This window comes from Rhamphochromis longiceps, linkage group LG6 (genome assembly GCF_057381845.1).
Source record: "Rhamphochromis longiceps isolate RC_006_pf linkage group LG6, R_longiceps_female_GT1.1, whole genome shotgun sequence".
Taxonomy (NCBI): domain Eukaryota; kingdom Metazoa; phylum Chordata; class Actinopteri; order Cichliformes; family Cichlidae; genus Rhamphochromis; species Rhamphochromis longiceps.
The window spans coordinates 25,770,157-25,787,313 of NC_140562.1; the positions used below are offsets into that span (position 1 = coordinate 25,770,157).

Genomic DNA, 17,157 nt, shown 5'->3' on the forward strand with positions numbered 1-17,157 from the left:
TCACTCATCCAGGTGACTTCTTCCAACCACATAAACAGTACAGCTGCATTAATGATTAAAAGCTGTCCCACTACATGACACATACACAGACTCTCATGACCACTGATCAGCGTCCATGTGAACCCTTCACAAAGAGTCGGGGAATGGCTCCCTGCAGGATGCTTTTATAGAAACGGCCTCCTTGACTCCCCACTCAAACAGCGGTGCTTGTTTTGACCATTATGCAACTGAACAGAGTCAACTTTCTGGAATTAATCATACATTCTTTATTACTACAATCTTTACAGCATGCACTATAGCTACAGTGTGTTTGCTGTGTATGAAGCCGTGATGGTAACCCGATCCTCCCTTTGTGTTTTAACCCATTTGTCTGTAGCTCAGTTGGTCTCCCCCAGAGGTTAAAAAAAAAGAAGAAAGACAGCGCCTTGTGGTGTGACAAACTGTATTTGTAAAGATCAAACACTGATAAAAGTGTAAAACCGAAAATCAGTCAATCTTAAGAATACACAAAAACAAAATAATTGGTGTGCAAGGAATGTAACCACGGTGCTTTCCATGAAAATGTTAGCAAAGGAAAGACTAAATGTAGTGGTACGTCAGTCCATATCAGACAGATTATTAGGAACGGCACAGACAGAATAAAAGTTTTAAATATGAAGCCATTGAATCTTGAAGTCAGTGTAATACTTTCTAAAATGTGCTGCCTAAACTGACTATTTCCCTTTCAGATATCAAGGCACAGGGCACACAGTCATTGCCACCAACCTTAACTAGAGCCTTCTTTCACTGTGAAAAGCCAGCAGTCAGCTTTTGCAATTACTCAGTTTCTTATACTGGATTATAAAGAATTATTCGCAAGGACTGCGTTATTTAAACTGGACTCTAACTTTTAAATTACATCCCGTTCTTTAGTTTTTGGCCAAATTTGATATACCTCTTCTAACCTCTAATAGCTCTTGGTCTACTTCAAACCAAACCTCTAAAATTTAAAGAACTGAGAACGGAAGACAAGAGAATAAATGAAAAGAAAAGTCAGCCTTGTGAGCTCCAGCAGCAGTAATGACAGAGTAATGAGCAAGAGGAAACATAAACTACATCTCCAACCCATACAGTGTACACAGCAGCCATATTTCATTAACAGTGAATCACATAAAAACACTGCTGAAACTCCAAAGCAGATAATCAGAATGATTTTGTGCTGTGTGGTGTGCGGGTAACAGATGAAGCCAATAGGTTGAGTAAGTCTCATTTTCTCAGGGCCAACATTTCATCTCCGAAATTAATCAGATTTCAAATGACCAAATGCATTTAGGTCTCCTTCCGGTGCAAAAATGTAGTTGGAAAAAAAGCCCGTGAACAGTCGAGGTGCCCCGAACATCACACGGTCTTGTTTACTCCCAGTGCACCTGCCGTCAGTTAACCAGCCCACAGATGCTAAACACAGCAAGCACAGAGCCAAGTGAAGAAAACCTTTATAAAAAGTTGAAATATAAATGGTGCCCTTGTCGTTAGAATAAAAAGAGTGCTTTTGTAAAATACCTGCTAAAACTCTTCCATCAGCCTTTCTGTCTAATTTATCCTCCACATCATTATGGATAAGTGCCTATCTAGGCAAGACTTCCCTATAAAGGATCCCATTTACTTTATCTTCTCTGTTTCTTACCCCGAGCCTTCATACATCTTTAAAGACAATCTGAGTCTTCGGCTAATTTAATTAGCAGCCTCATCCAGGTTAGGCAGACAGGTAAGGTAGGATTTGGGCATCGCTTCTGACTCTGATACTATCTGATACGTGATCAATTTAACCAGTTACTGTGTATGTGACTGCAGACGCAGTCATAAAGAGCCATGTGCCTGTTGTAAAGTACAACTGATGCATGTAGATCATGTAAAACAGCTACTTTTGCATTAAAACAAATAAAAGTTGCACCTCAAATGATCTGTATTAAGGTTTTAAGGCCTTGTTTCTTTTTATAGCACGAGTTTGCAAACTTTTGGCTTTTAGGAGTATAGAACATTTATGCTATACTCCTGCTTTAGAGCCCGAGTCATTGATGAGGTTAGACTGATTTATTTCATTGCTAATAAAGTGCTAAAAAAAACCACAAACGTAATATTAAATTAAGATACTTAACATCAGAGGAAATTAAGAAAGAAAAGGAGGATTCCAAGCAGTTGCACTATGTAAACACTAGAGGGTGCTGCTAACATATTTTTTCTTTCATGCACTCAACATCTCCAAGAAATGATCTGCATGTTATGATAGCCCCAGTGTTTACAGCTAATATAAATTAAATGTGCCCATTGCTGATCACATGTTTCGTGTGCTGCAGGGCATCCAAAGGAAATCGTTTCAGTTGTATCAAAGGAGACATGTAAGCAAGAAAGAAAGAAAGAAAGAAAGAAAGAAAGAAAGAAAGAAAGAAAGAAAGAAAGAAAGAAAGAAAGAAAGAAAGAAAGAAAGAAAGAAAGAAAGAAAGAAAGAATAGAGATGTGCTACACTCTGCCATAAATGTCACAGCATGGTGTTTTCCTCTCTCTCATTCATATACATATATGAATGAACAGTAACCCAGTTTTCTCATCTCCCTGTCAGTAGTAATCGGTCTCTTGCAGCTGGCTGTTTCTATTTCTGTTCCCCGTCTTTTACTTTGTTCCTGACGTTGACTGGACCCCTTGCTCTGCAACTACCTTCTCAATACCTTCACCAATCTCCGCCATTTATCTCCCTAATCTTTTTCCTTCCTCATCGACCCTTCCCACATCTCCATCTCATCTCCGAGTGCTTCTCCTGTTCCTGGCCCGCGTGGTCCTTGCTCCTTCCTTGACGATGACCGAGGGCAGTTCTTTCAAGGTGTTGGCAGCCGTCTTGCTCCAGTAGTTGACCTCTTTGTAGACCCGGTACACCCAAAGCTTCAGGTCAAGCAGACCGGTTGGGACATTTACCTGCCAATGACAAGAGGAGACAACCGTAAACCATGCTTTAGTTTCAGTCCAACACTTTCACCTTTACCACCTCAGGACCTACCTCCAAGCCCTCCACACTAGGAGTCAGGGAAGTCGTGCCTTCAGCAGCTTTGAGGAGTTCTCCAGTGCTAAGTATGAGCAGCGGCAACCTTTCTTTCACCAGCTTCCTCTTGTTCTCATACTTGCCCTTCTTCCCACCACCCAGCTCCTCCTCCTCTTTGGCAACAGCTTTCTCTAGCAACTTTTGGCATTGTAGCAACGCCGAGTGGATGCGCCAGAGTTTGTCTCTGGTATCCAGCTGGGAAGAAGGAGGAGGGACAGACACCAGACGACGGTCAGTCACATCCTCGGTGAAGTTCTCCTTCTTTCTCTTGGGGAAGAAAAAGAGAAACGCAAGACAAACGTGTCAGACTTTGTAACAAAAGTGAGGTTTTTTTTGAAAGAATATCAATCAGAGAGAGAGAGATAGAAATAGAAGAAGGGGAAACTGGAAAGTAGTATAAGTGGAGGTCTGTTTTCAGCAAGTCATTACATTACTTTCAACTGCAATTTGGCCTTTACAGAGGACCACTGACAATGAGGCAACAGGGACTTCCTCCTAATGCAAAAGGAATTTGCTTGGGATCATTTACTAAAGGCTGTCACATTATAGTGGAATTTTCACTTAGTCCAGTTCCAGTAAAGACGATATAACACGATAAAAAATAATCTTCAATAGTGTGCATTTGATTCACTGACACTTGCGTGCCAAAGATTTGGAAGAAGATCTGTTTCAGTGTCAGTGCTTTCCAGGTGTGGTATAAAACAAAAATGCAGATGAATATACACAAATTTCTGTGTGACAAGCTAAGACAAGTCCAACTCGTACATAACATGTTCACTGGAAGGTAACCTGCAAACCGTGAGGGGGGGGGGGGGGGGGGGGGGGGGGGGAAGGAGAAAAGGGGGTAAATTTGGATATTGGTGATAAAGGGAGTCACATGGATGGAAGTGAAGCAGTGTGCCCGGCCACTCCCTTGCTCCTAGCAAGGCCACATGAAAGGAAGGATGGATAAGGCAAACTGGCAGGAAACCAAGAAGTTGTAATAAACAGTCGCTCTCACACCTTTTGGCAAAGTGAGGCAAGCTGGTGGAAAAGAGATGAAGGCTTTGTGCCCAAGCATTGATGACTGTGTGCCAAAAACACCCACCTATGTCATTCCAAACACTTCACCCCCTCTCTGCTCTGCATTCCTACCCCCTGCTGTCCTAGACATAATTTCCTTCTATTTCAAACACACACACACACACACACACACACACACACACACACACACACACACACACACACACACACACACTCTCTCTCTCTCTCTCTCCCTTCTTATCTTGCACTTGCACACATCCCTTTCATCATCCTTTTGTACTCTCTCTTACATACATACATACATACACACACTTTGACAGTGTAGCTCCTTGGAAACACACACACACACACACACACACACACACACACACAGAATATCTATTAATTTTCCTTTTAACCTTGGCCCATTTCTCTCTGTCACACACACACTCTTCCTCAGACTTTCTCTCTCTCGCTCACTCTAAAAGCAAACTGTGACCTGCTGGCAGGCTGCAGCCAGTGTGTGTGTGTGTGTGTGTGTGGGGGGGGGATAAGTTCTTATACTCACAAAGAGTTCCAGTAAGGTGGAGCACTCATAGTGCAGCAGATCGGCTAGAGCAGCGGCCCTTGCCGGCGCGGTTCTGCTCCCATTCGAGCCGTTTATGCCTCTGGTCGACCTCCCTGCCATTGAACCTCAACTTGAAGACGCGCTCACTTGTGGTAGCAGCAGAGCAGACCAGCCCCTAATATACTCCCGGTTACGCCTGCTTCATCCCGATATCATCGGATTCCCGGCTCATTTCAGCCTGCCCATCAGCTCCCACTCAGCGCTGCGTTAATTAGAGCCACAGAGTCAGTCTTGTCTGAGGTTTCCGTAAAACCACTTCGGTTTGTCCGACCTCCTCTGCTTACAGTTCGGTACTTGTATTACAGAGTTTAAGGCCAAATCTCCGCCCTTTCCCCGGGGAACTTGATGCCTGACTGGAGGAATTTAACTGGACAAGCGGGGGCGGAGGAGAGGAGTGAGGAGGAGCTCATCAACTTATTCATGAGCAGCTTATCCGATTTACTGGTAGTGACCGAGCCGAGATAGTCTAAATTTAAGTAGTGTGTGTGTGTGTGTGTGTGTGTGTGTGTTCCCCAATGATAACAAATAAGAGACCAAAAAAAAAAAAAAAATCAACAGCTGAAACTAGAAGTTGCCATCATCGCTATGGAGACTGACCTCCTAACCACAGCGCTCGAGGACAGGAGCTCACTCCAAATTAGGCCACTTCCGGCTCGTCACATCATCAGGTGGAACTTTAATGATGTAATCACTTGTGTCTAACAGGAGGATTACCTAATTACGCAAGAAATATAGCGTCGTCTTTGTTAGCGCAGTCATAGAAAGCAAATCATATTTTTAAAGGAAAAACAAATCAGAGAAAATATTTTTTCCACAACCTAAATATTAAATTCTAAGAGCAAAAATAAGTGGAATAGTTTTCAGGAGAACTTCCACAGAAAGGGCAGGTCACAGCTAAAGATTTAAATGTGATCTGCCCTGGGATCTAACTTTCTATATAGAATGGACACTTTATCAGGTATGCCTTACTAATGCCGGATTGACACCGAAAATCATACCACGTTAAAAGTTTAAATCACCTTTTTTCCCCTCCATTCTAATGCTCTTCAGCAGGTTTTCTTGACCGTGCTAAAATGCCTAAATGGACTGGGTTGCTACCTTGTGATTGGCTGATTAGATAGTGGTGTTGAAACCTAGTTAAACAAGTGTACCTAACAAAGTGTGCATAGGCCTAACATTGACATTTTCTCAAACTGGTGCCTTGTTTTGCGAGGAATGTAACTACAGTTATTAATCTCCACAAGAAAATGAAATGAAAATGGACAGTCAAGTGGATTTTTAACTACTAAAAAGAAAATGATAACCAAATTATTTATACAGCACATTTAATGCAAGTAGTCAACAATGAACACTGAATGATAAACAATAAAAAGCGTATATACACTTTAAAAACGGAACTAAGAGAGAATTACAAAATAAGATAACCACTCTAACGTGATTAAAAAAAGGATACATTTTAGAATGATTTTAGGTGATTTGTGACAGTGCAAGGGAAGGTTTACAAGATGGTAGTGATACTTGCTATGATGTATGATTTCGAGACGGAGGCACTGACAAAAAGACAGGAGGCAGAGGTGAAGAGAGACAGCAGTTAGAAGATAAAGTTATAGAGCAAAGTCTGAAGTGGTTTGGACATGTGCAGAGGAGGGATAGTACATTGGACAAATGGTGCTGAAGATGGACCTAGCAGGCAAAGGAAAAGAAGATAATCCACAAAGGGCTGGTGTAATAGAGGAGCATGCCAGAAACAGAGTGACATGAAAGCAGATGATCCGCTGTGACGACCCCCAAAGAGAGCAGCTGGAAGAAGAAAAAGAAGCAGCTTATCTGTGTTGGTCAACTGTCATTTGTGGGTTAGTGGCGTCACAGTTGCAGTACCACTCCTGTCCTGCAGGTGGCAGTGCAGTCTAAACGGGAACGCTGAGCGACGGCTAATGACAGCAGCTAACCTTACAGCAATTTCCCTTGTTTTGTTTATTAAAGAAGGAAAATGGACAACTCTCTTGCCTCTTATATTCACAGGTACACCGTTATCGCTTTTTAATCGGGAGGCAGAGCTCTAGCTCCGGTTACAGGTATGAACTCTCTGGTTGGATACGGAGTGTCCTCCGACTCCGACAGCGATGGCGCTGCAGAGGATGTAAACAGTGGCAAAGCTGGGTGAGTAAAAATAAAAATGTATCGCAAACACCACTCGGCTAGCCTGGAATAATAATAACATCTCTTCGTTCTGTTATTGTGTCGTTTTGAAGCTGTGGGAAAACTTGTGAAGAGGAAGCGCCTTTTAAAAAGACCCGCAACTTTTTGCTGGAGTCTGGTTCCGCTTCCAGTGAATCGGAGGCAGAGGACGAGGATCCAGAGCCCTCACCACCACCTACGTCGGCAGCCCGCCCTTCCAAACTGCCTACTCCTTCACTGGACTCCATCACCTCTAAAAAACTGCCCTCTCCAGCGCTAAATGCGTCATCTGACAGCAGCGTGTTTGCCAACCCATTTAAGGCTCAAGCAGACCAGAAGCTCAGCGCCCTGCAGAAGCACGTCCCCCTCACCATGCAGGCCAAACCCTCCCAGATAGGAGGTAAAAGGATATGCATGTCCTACAGGAAAGATGGAAGGTGCAGGTTTGGGATCAAATGTAAATTTGCTCATGACAGTGACCTCCAGAAGCCAGTCATCTCCACTGACTGTCATCCACCTGAGAGTGAAGAGACACCAGAAACTGGAGGCGGTTCATCTGGCGGAAGGTCCCAGAGGGAAACAAAGGAGGAAGAGCCAGAAGGGCAGCATGTGAAGAAGAAGAGGGTCGGACTGAGTGACAGCTTGATTCCTCCTAAAAGAGCTATGAAGCAATATACGATGCAAAGGAACAGAGAGCGAGCCAATATGTCCTGACTCACTTCTAGTTACATTACGTCTTCCAGACACTTTGATTCAATACTACTTATATCCCACATACAGAGTAGGAGCCTGCCTAATAAAATTTAAACACTCTGATGCAAAGAGTTGGGGTTTGAACCACCAACCACACTGCTAATGGCTCTAACAACTGGACTGCTGCTCCTGTTGAAAAGAGGAAACTGGAGGGCTTTCAGAGCACATTCAATAAAAAACACTTTGGATAAATGTTAAGATGTTTATTTACAACTTTTAAGTGGACTGTTTGCTCTAACACAAATCTAATGTGAGAGATCAGAGAGATGCCGCTGACACATAAAGTTTCTACATAGCTTTGCTTATCAAATTACATTAAACAAATCTTATTGACAAATCAGTGCTTGCTGTTATTTGATAGGCTTACATTTGAGTCGCAGTGTTCAAGGGTACATTTCAGCTCCTAAAAGTCTTGTAGAGTTAAACTATAGGGGTTATCATTTCCTTCAAAGCTGCACTAATGTCATTAAAAAAAGAGACAAAATCTGGAATATGCACAATCTGTAAATTTTGGTGTCTTTTCCAAGTTTTGAAATGTCTTTTTTTGTAGATTTAGCTGATTTCTAACCTTGTTAAATAAAAAGTGTCACAGGAAAGCTGGACAATAAATGAGTGTTTCCACACACACACACACACACACACACACAGGGAGTTTATAACTTTCTCATGTGTTTCATGATATAAATTAAACCGATTTATTCCAGTAGGAACTTTGATGCTGCACATTACACATTAGATGTGCTGTATATTACTAAGAGGTATGCTATGTTATTGCATAATAGCAACAGCTGTGCAACAAGACCTCATCAATATATATACACACACACACACACACACACACTCATAAGTGGCTAGTTACAGGACTGTTAGGTACAAAGGCAACAACATACACATACAAACGCATATCTTTCCCTGATACGAAGTCTAAAAATCTACCAAATGTGACGATGAGTGAGCATTACATAATATACCAGTGAGCCTACATTTACCTCAAACGTGGTGAAACAGTATGTCAGGTCACTGGTAACATAAACTGCCTCTAGATTACGTTCTGTTGGCATCCTTTTTGTTTTACATGAGGGTCTGCTGCATGTGTCTCCCAGTGCCATCAGCTAGGACCTCCCCCTGCCCGGCCTGCTCCCAGATTACACCATCCTCCCCCACCACTTCTGTCTGCTGAAGAGAGGTGGCTGAGGGAGAGGAGGAAGAGAGCACTGGATTGTCCAACATAAAGCTGTCCCCGCTGGTGGAGACGGGAACCTGGCTCTGGGTTTGCGAAGTGGACATTAGAGGAGGGCTCGGGGATGCTGTCTGCAGAGGCTGGAGCTGCTGAGAGGCTGCTAGAATGGGGATCTGCTGGATGTGGGTCTGGGACTGGCTGACAGGCTGGAAGGTCATCTGCAGGATTTGTGTCTGGCCCTGGCTCTGCTGCTGGGAAGTGTATGACTGAAGAGGCTGGAGCTGCGGTTGATGCTGGGTCACCACTGAGTTGGAATGGAGGGTCAGCTGTTGGATTTGGGGCTGCTGGGGCTGCTGGGCAGTCTGCACAAACTGGACGGGCATCTGAAGCTGGAGCTGGGTCTGCTGCTGGTTCTCGGCCGGTGATGGGGGGTCGATAGGGGACAGAGCAATTGTCACAGGCACCTGCATGGTGTGGAGGCTCTGATCTTGTCCCAGCAAAACCACCTGGTGACTCACCTGCTGGGTCACATGACCCATCTGGGAGACCTGAGGCACATGCTGCCCATCCTGGCCCAGCTGGTCCACCTGGCCATCTTGCCCAACTTGGTTCGCATCCAAGCCAGTGACCTCTGCTTGCGCAGGATTTCCCGGGAGCTCCAAGAGAGAGGCAGGGGTTGTGATGAGAGCGCCGGCATTTGCTGCCAGCGCCTCAGCAATTAGCACCTCCGGGTGGCTCTTGGCCTTGTGTGCCACCACGCAGTCCTTCTTCTCAAACTTCTTTCCACAAATAGAGCAGGAGAACTGATAGGTAGCATCAGCATCGTGCTTCTTCATGTGCCAGTTGAGAGATGCCTTCTGGCGACAAGTGAAGCCACAGATCTCACACCTATTCACACCAGGAAGCAAGAAATTTAATGAACCACTGAGCTGAAAATAAACTGAGAAAACAAAACGTGTGAACAGAGAAGTACTGACTGTAGGGGCTTTTCTCCAGTGTGTATCATGCGGTGCACGGCCAGATTGTGGGAACTCTTGAAGGCGCGAGCACAAAACTCACAGATGTAGTCCCTCTGGTCTAGTTCCCAAAAAAAGACTCAATTACAGATGGATTATCCATGTAATTTCATTGATTAGAACTAAAAATAAGCACAGAAACTGATGCATTGTTTTATACCATCATGAGCAGACGTTTACATGCACTCATCATGGACATGAATATTCTGGTAATTTGAGCTTTTTAATGATTTTTCCTTGAACTGTTCTTTTTCCAGGGTGGAATGATTGTACAGCACACATCTTTAATTACTTTAAAAAAACAAGACTTGGGTGCACAAGTTTGAATTTATTTTGGATTTTCTCAAATTCACACAGGGTCAAATATATACATACACCCTGACTAACATTTTGTTAAATGTCCCTTAACAAGTTAAACACATTTGGTAGCCACCAACAAGCCTAATAGCTGGTTATTTGATATATTTCTTAGAAGAATTAGCAGAGGTCATTTAAATAGCTGGTTTCCTGGTACAGACCCAGTTTAGTCCACAAATATTTGGGTTAAAGTTGGGGCTTAGAGAAGACCATTCCAGAAGCTTAATGTTAGCCTGCTTTATCGATCCCAAAACCAGTTTTGATGTGGGTTTCACATCATTGTCCTGTTGGAACACCCAACTGTGTCCAAGTTTCATCTGTTTAGCTGATGACTTAAAGTGGAAGAATGTGGCAGTAGTCCTCCTTCATTATTACATCCACTTTGTGCAACGTACCAGTACCACTGACAGCAAAACAGCCACAGAGCATGCTGCTACCACCACCATGCTTGACAGTTGGTACAGTATTCTCAGGTTTCAAAGCCTCAACTTCACTCCTCCAAATGTCTAACTATAAAACATTTCTCCTGAAGCCATTTGGCTTGCCCATGTAGGCAGCTGCAAATTTCAGCCACATTTCAAGGTGTCAAATTTGGAGCAGGGGCTGCTTCTTTTCTTGGTCAGCGGCACCCTCTTGCCAGCATAAAAAGTATATCTGTTGTACTCAATTAGAATAACCAATGAAACGATAATAGGCCTTGGACTTGTCAAGTTGAAATACACTGTAGAACCTTCAGCAACACTTATTAAAAGATTTGAGTGTTGTGATGGCATCAGTCACACAGGGGTAAATTAGTCCATTTTTCACTCGATTAGTTTTCTTTGCAGTTTTCTTCATTAATATAATTCATTAATCATTTGGTTAAACCTAACACTGGTATTATGAGGCGCGCACATAGTAACATTGTGTGGTTTTTCTAAAATGTTTTGTTATATTAATTATGTTTCTCTTTCTTTGAGTTACCTGGGTTTGGGCGGTGGCTGTTTCCTGTCTGGGCAAAAGGCGTGGCTGAGGACTCTGGGGACAAAATGCCTGCTCAGCAGGACCAACCATGGGCTTACCAGGAGCAGGGGTGTTTTAGGTTTAGTTAGGTTATTCTGTGCTTAGTTAATATTAGTGTGTGTTTTTGTTTCCCCCCCCTATTGTGTTCAAATGGTTTGGCCAAATCATTATAAAAGCTACCCTCATGTGTCTTTGTAATTAGGTCAGTTTGTGAGTAAAGTTGTGTCTCACTTTGTTTTGTTTAAGTTTCTGGAAATTACTTTTTGTAGAGTTATATTTAGTTGACCTGTTTTATGGGCCTGCTAAGTATGGTTTTGAATTTTGTTAATTTTGGACTTTTTGAGGGTTAAAATAAAGAAAACCCTTTTTGAAGATTTTTTTTTGCCTGTGTCCTCTTTGCTTTGGCTGCTTGGTCCCTCACAGTGTATGCTTATATTTGAGCCTGTTTTTTAACCTGTGTGGATCAAAGAAAATCCAAAATAAAGTCAAACTTTCGCAGTCAGTTTTTGTTTTTTTAAAGTCATTAAAGTTGTATGCTGTACAATCACTCCACCCTGGAAAAAAATAGAAAAAAGTTCAAAGAAATCATCAAAAGCCCAAAATTATAATGACACCCGTGCCCATGATAAGTGGATGTAAACCTCTGAAAACAAATGTACATGCGTACCTGTGTGGTGCTTTGCATGACGCAGCAGCTGCTTCTGTAGGCGGAAAAGCCTCCCACAAGAAGGATGAGGACAAACATACTTCTTCTTGAGTAAGTGCTGGTACTTTATATGGTGCTGGAGTTTAAAGCAAAGAACAGATTAGTTACTGCTGCTTTGTGTTTGTGTGTGTGCGTGTGTGTGTGTGTGTGTGTGTGTGTGTGTGGCAAACCTGTAAGTAGCGAGGATGAGCCAGCACTGTCCCACATCCTTCCATTTCGCAGCGCACATACTGAACTGGGGGCTTCTTCCTGTGTGAGCGAAGCCAGTTACTATCTTATACTTAACCACCTATGTCTATACAAAGTTCATGACTGATTTCAGATAACGAAGCACCAACACAGACATCAACTTCACCTTCTCTTTGGCAGCCGTGGGGTTTTGTCGTCTTTTTTCCGCCGACCTCTCCTAACACAGCCAAGACAAAAAAATTTAAAAAATGACATAATTGTGTATACCGGGAAATCAAAGCCATGCTCTGCTATATGTGAACACAAAGCCATTGTGAAGTGAGGTACGTTTAAATAAGCACATGTTAAATTTAGAAGGAGGAGCAGCTGGTTAGTATTTTAAAACAGGCAGACTCCGTGTCTTATTGATGACATTTCCAATCACATATGTTTTCGTTCTATATTGAGTACACAATGCAGCTGCACTTACAAAGCATGTATTGTTTGCTGATGCAGTATGCATACAAATGGACCACACTACTTGAAAATCACTGCACTTTGTATTTTGACCCTTGTCATCACTCAGGCTGTAGTGCAACAAAGCAAACAAAAAAACAAAGTCTGAAATTTTTAAATGGTAGCATCAGTACTGAAAGCATTTGACTATGCTTTCTTGTGCACTGCGCCAAGCACTGTGGGTCAAAAGGGCTTGAGAAGCATGTTTACCCTTCTTTCAGAATGTAAACAGATGCTCTCCCTGTGTGCTAAGTCATTACTTTTTGCCTACTCTCTGCCATAGTTTGTTTTGATCCTGTCTCTCTATACTCCCCCTCCTCAGTAGCAGCAGATGGCTGCCTCTGCCTGAGCCTGGTTCTGCTGGAAGTTTCCTTCTGTTAAAAGGGAGTTTTTTCTTCCCAGTGTTGCCAAGTGCTTGCTCATAGGAATTTGCCTGATCTGATTGTTGGGGGTTTCTCTCCAATATTGTCACTGGTATTGTTGGCATACCATATTTCTACACTATGTACCTAATCCTTTTTCTGGGATACTAAATGCTGCAGCTTGCCTTAGTCCAGACCTTTGAATCCATCCACTTGAATGAGTTTACAGATTCATCTAGCATCAGATCAATGAACACTGCAGGAGGACTTAAAAAAAAAAGAAAAAAAAAAGCGACTACTGCTAATGTCAAGCCGTGCTCCATGATGGCGATATTCTATGAGGCGAGCGCTCCTTTGTTTTTTGCACCCAAAATCCAAAACTCCTCCAATGACAAACAGATGAGCATGTCTGGCAAAACCAGTATGTTGCCATGGCTACACATTAGCATTAACTTAAAACAGTGTTGGGTTTAATTGGATAAATTGGACTTCAGTGATTGGTTAACAAAAGCTGATTAGGAATGGAGGATGTGTAGATGCGTTTGCAGTTCTGTCTGGTTTCAGCTCATGGCACTCACAGTCTGGTACTGCACTTACTTCCTGGGTCCATCCGGATCTTCCACTACTTCCTCTTCAAGCTTTACTTCCTCCTGCATGCTCTCTACATTGTCTGAACCTTCCACTTTTATCTCAGCAACCTCCTTCTCTTTCTTCAGTGGTTTCTCCTTTTCTTTCTTCTCCTTGGGTCTAGGAGGAACTCTGCGCTTTGGTTTAGGAGCATCCCTAAAAAATAAAACAGGAGAAAAAATTCCAATCAAAAAACAGTAATTACATATGAACAACCCAATCCCTCTCATACAAAACCACAAACCTTTCAACCTTCGGGTCGTAGCTTTGATCATTTAAGTCGTCTCTAAAGGGAACATCTTCCTCGCTGCTAAGGACCTCTTCTTCTTCTACACTGCTGAAAGCGAAACAATAAATTGCAAACTGTTTTTTTTTTTCTAAAAACGTTCTGCACTGGGTCAAATGATGCATTTGACATAAGCGCACCTCTGACTCTGTGGCTGGTAGTTGAGATTGTCTGGGTCATCCTGAAAAGAAGGATCTTCATCATCCAAGCCTGGTTCAGCAGCGCCGGTGTTTTCCTCCTCTTTCTTTTCACTGTAATTAAAAACACAGACCAAACTCTCCTTAGTTACACATTTGACTCTTTTTTTTTTTTTACATACATTTTAAACTGAGGGAACAAACCCAGAGTCAAGCTGAGTAAATACGGCGTGTCAGGCTGATTTCTTCTGTTGCTGCTTTTATACTTAGCCTCAGACTGCAAATGTACCAGTAGCAAAACAACATAATCATTAGAAAAACATATTTTCCTACATAAAGAACCTGAGATCATGTGCACAACGAGATACGAGCAATAAATGTGACTTTTTAAAAACTCAGATACAAACGCTATTCTACACAGTAATTCATGACCCATGGAAAGCTAATTCGCCCTTTCAACCTGTTCTCCGTGGAAGTCCCTTTCTGATGACTTGCACACCTGCACTGAGAGCTGGACCCATTCAACCTCAGTTTAATTCTGGAGGAAGAGGACAAAGTAACAGGGAGCAAGATGTGGTGTGGTCACAGTTTGGCTTCTTTATTCTCTCTCTGACAGGACAAGGAGTTACAGTGCAACTATAATTTGACAATATGACCCCAGGTGGTCACTTCAAAGTGCACAGCCTCCCAAATGTTCAAAGGTTGCCCCTTCACTGCAGGCTCTTCCTCTGAAGACTGTCATTTGGTTTGGAGCCAGACACTCCGCTTTTATCATTAGTGATTTTCCTTGATATGAAAGACAGTTCAGCTTGTCACTGAATTTCACAGTTTACTCTCTCTGCTCAAGTTTTAAGCCCACAATTAAGTGGTCAGAACAGGACTTCCAGGGAGCAAGAAGGCAGTATTAAGAGGAAGTGGCCAAAATTAAGCCATTAAAGCCTGCAAGAATCACATCGTGGGTCACCAAAAGTATACTTACATTTCATACTTGTCTTTATCATCTACAGCTCCTTCCACAGCTGCATGACAGAGAGAGACACCAAAAGCGCTTTCAGCCACTAGCAACGTCATACAAACAACATTTATAAAACAGTAATTTAACTGCAAAAAAAAAAAAAAAAAAAAAAAAAAAAAAAAAAAAAATTGCATTCTAGATCAATTATTTGGAAGCATTATAATGAGCCAGAAACGACAGAATCCAGATGTTTCCCCCCACAAGGAATCAATAACCAGAGATACATGTTCCCAGATGTTTTTGCAAGTTCTATACAAAACAAACAGCGATTGCCCAGATGTTTTTGGTTCTTGTGTGTCTGCATGATTTGGTCTCCGAGTTAAAAAGGCCCCCACCCCAGAGCAGCTCACTGTCAACAGGTTGCTCACCAGCTGGAGTCTCCATTCCAGGTTCAGTCTTACACATGGGCTTGGCAGAGCTGTGGACAGCCCTGCCAGATGGGGTCTTGGCATGAGTCTGGGCTGAGGGGCGTCTGGAGGGAAGGGCTGGAGTGAGAGAGAGCAGTAGCATGCAGTGAGAGTGTAGAAAAGTGTCATAAAGTGTGACACGGGCCTGACATTAGTGAACACATCAGCGCTATCTGAATCAAAGACATAACTACAGGTAAATAGCATGTGCTTATACTTAAATGTAAAGTGAACAAGGAGGATATAAAGCGGCTTTTATGCAGTTGATTACCTTGGGCATCTGTGGCAGGTTTCTTGGCGTCCTCTTGTCTGCAGAAAGAAGGAAAAACATTGACTTGACGCATTTTCCTGCACAGCACCACAACATCAACATGTTTAACAAGATAATGCATTTCTGTGTTGTAGCACTTTGTAAAATATAGCCCCCTTTAAAATCAGGTAAGTTTTACTCCACCCTTCCCATACAGACAGCAGAAAGGGGACGAGCCACGATGAAGGCGTGCTTTTGACAGGAACCGACTTCACCGACACAATGTGCAAGTAAGGCGGGCTCCTTATAATCAAATGTGGTGGCCAAGTTGAAATAGGGATACTCGTTAAAGAAACAAACAAAGAAAAAACAAAAACGTACTCTGTGCCTTGAAGGCTGTATCCCTCAGCCGAACCTGCAGTATCTGAATTTTTCTTCCGCCTGGAGTTGGAAACTTTCCTCCGCTTGGTCGCACCGGCGTCCGAGCTAGGTTCGTCCTCGTCGTCGTCGCTGCTTTTGGTGTCTTTCAGCCAGGCTGGTACTGCCCTCGTTGACCTATCTCTTAAAACCCGTCCCGAAGTCTGCGGGCTCGACGTACCGCCGTTAACGTCCGCTACAGAAGCGGTGACGCCAGACCTAGGGCGGCCCGCTCCCCGGTCCCTCAGCGCCCTCCGTGGCGTACCAGCTGTACTGGTGCCCGGGGTCTCTTCTGCGGCCTTGTCCTCCGTCGGATCTTCACCTTTATTTACATTCCCGGTTCGGTCACCGGCTGGTTCCATCACCGTGAGGACACTTAGGACCACCTCAGATTCCACTTAAAGTCAGGCAGGTTTACTTGCAAACTGAGGAAAAACGGACCACATCTGCTTTAAAGCCGTTTTGATTGCAGGCGGCCTTTATCCAACAGTAGTGCATTTTCAGTTGGTTTCGTCGCAAATTAAATACATATATATATTGATTAGAAACTACAAAGTTTTCTTAATTATCTATTCAGCAATAAACCAATATAATTTTAAAGAAGCAGACACTATTTTCTTCTTCTTAAAGCTATAGTAAACCTACTTATTCGCCCGGGCCTTGAGCACAACCATTTTGTGCGCTTTGTTGCGTCTCCTTTAAGCCAAATATAAACCGAGGCTACGTTCAAGAGCGGCAGCGCTTTTCAGCAGCTGCCACAACCATCTGGATGGGCTTAACCGCCCGTTACAGATCAACTGAGCGTAACTGCTGTGTTTACAAATCTGCGAAAGCAGCCGCAGCAGCCGCGCGACAGCAGCGTGAGGACGTAGGCTGCCACTGCATCCTGGGAACTGTAGTAAAAAGAAAATAAACGCAGTTTGGATGCTATTTAAGTGTGCTCCTTTTTTTTTTTGACGCGATTTTTATCGGTTTTGGCTTAAATATTGACATAAGTATAAGACATAATTAATTTGAAACGACACATACTATAAAATTAATAGAAAATTGGCATAATATTTATTCCCGTCCTTCCACCTA

At 43.0% G+C, this 17,157-nt stretch overlaps 3 protein-coding genes across 4 annotated transcripts; 1 reads left to right on the forward strand and 2 right to left on the reverse strand.

The window, feature by feature from the left end:
* Nucleotides 1-249: 249 nt before the first annotated feature.
* Nucleotides 250-5,046, reverse strand: LOC146668082 (uncharacterized). The gene is made up of 3 exons (XM_085409881.1): nt 4,641-5,046; nt 3,029-3,337; nt 250-2,946 (listed from the first exon to the last, which is right to left on the reverse strand). Exons 1-3 carry the CDS (start codon nt 4,758-4,760, stop codon nt 2,773-2,775), a joined length of 603 nt encoding a protein of 200 aa, XP_085266007.1. The 5' UTR covers nt 4,761-5,046; the 3' UTR covers nt 250-2,772.
* Nucleotides 5,047-6,577: 1,531 nt separating this feature from the next.
* Nucleotides 6,578-7,794, forward strand: LOC146668083 (uncharacterized). Its single transcript, XM_085409885.1, has 2 exons — nt 6,578-6,860; nt 6,953-7,794. Exons 1-2 carry the CDS (start codon nt 6,778-6,780, stop codon nt 7,590-7,592), a joined length of 723 nt encoding a protein of 240 aa, XP_085266011.1. The 5' UTR covers nt 6,578-6,777; the 3' UTR covers nt 7,593-7,794.
* A 25-nt stretch (nt 7,795-7,819) lies between these two features.
* zfp91 (ZFP91 zinc finger protein, atypical E3 ubiquitin ligase) lies at nt 7,820-16,834 on the reverse strand. Of its 2 annotated transcripts, XM_085409882.1 has the most exons (13): nt 16,723-16,834; nt 16,042-16,502; nt 15,682-15,719; nt 15,372-15,488; nt 14,968-15,007; nt 13,992-14,102; nt 13,810-13,902; nt 13,536-13,721; nt 12,248-12,298; nt 12,063-12,141; nt 11,854-11,968; nt 9,789-9,888; nt 7,820-9,699 (listed from the first exon to the last, which is right to left on the reverse strand). In XM_085409882.1, exons 2-13 carry the CDS (start codon nt 16,437-16,439, stop codon nt 8,703-8,705), a joined length of 2,325 nt encoding a protein of 774 aa, XP_085266008.1. In that variant the 5' UTR covers nt 16,440-16,502; nt 16,723-16,834; the 3' UTR covers nt 7,820-8,702. The 2 variants fall into 2 exon arrangements, with proteins under 2 accessions (XP_085266008.1, XP_085266009.1); XM_085409883.1 differs by having other exon boundaries at nt 13,810-13,899; nt 16,042-16,774.
* Nucleotides 16,835-17,157: the final 323 nt, after the last annotated feature.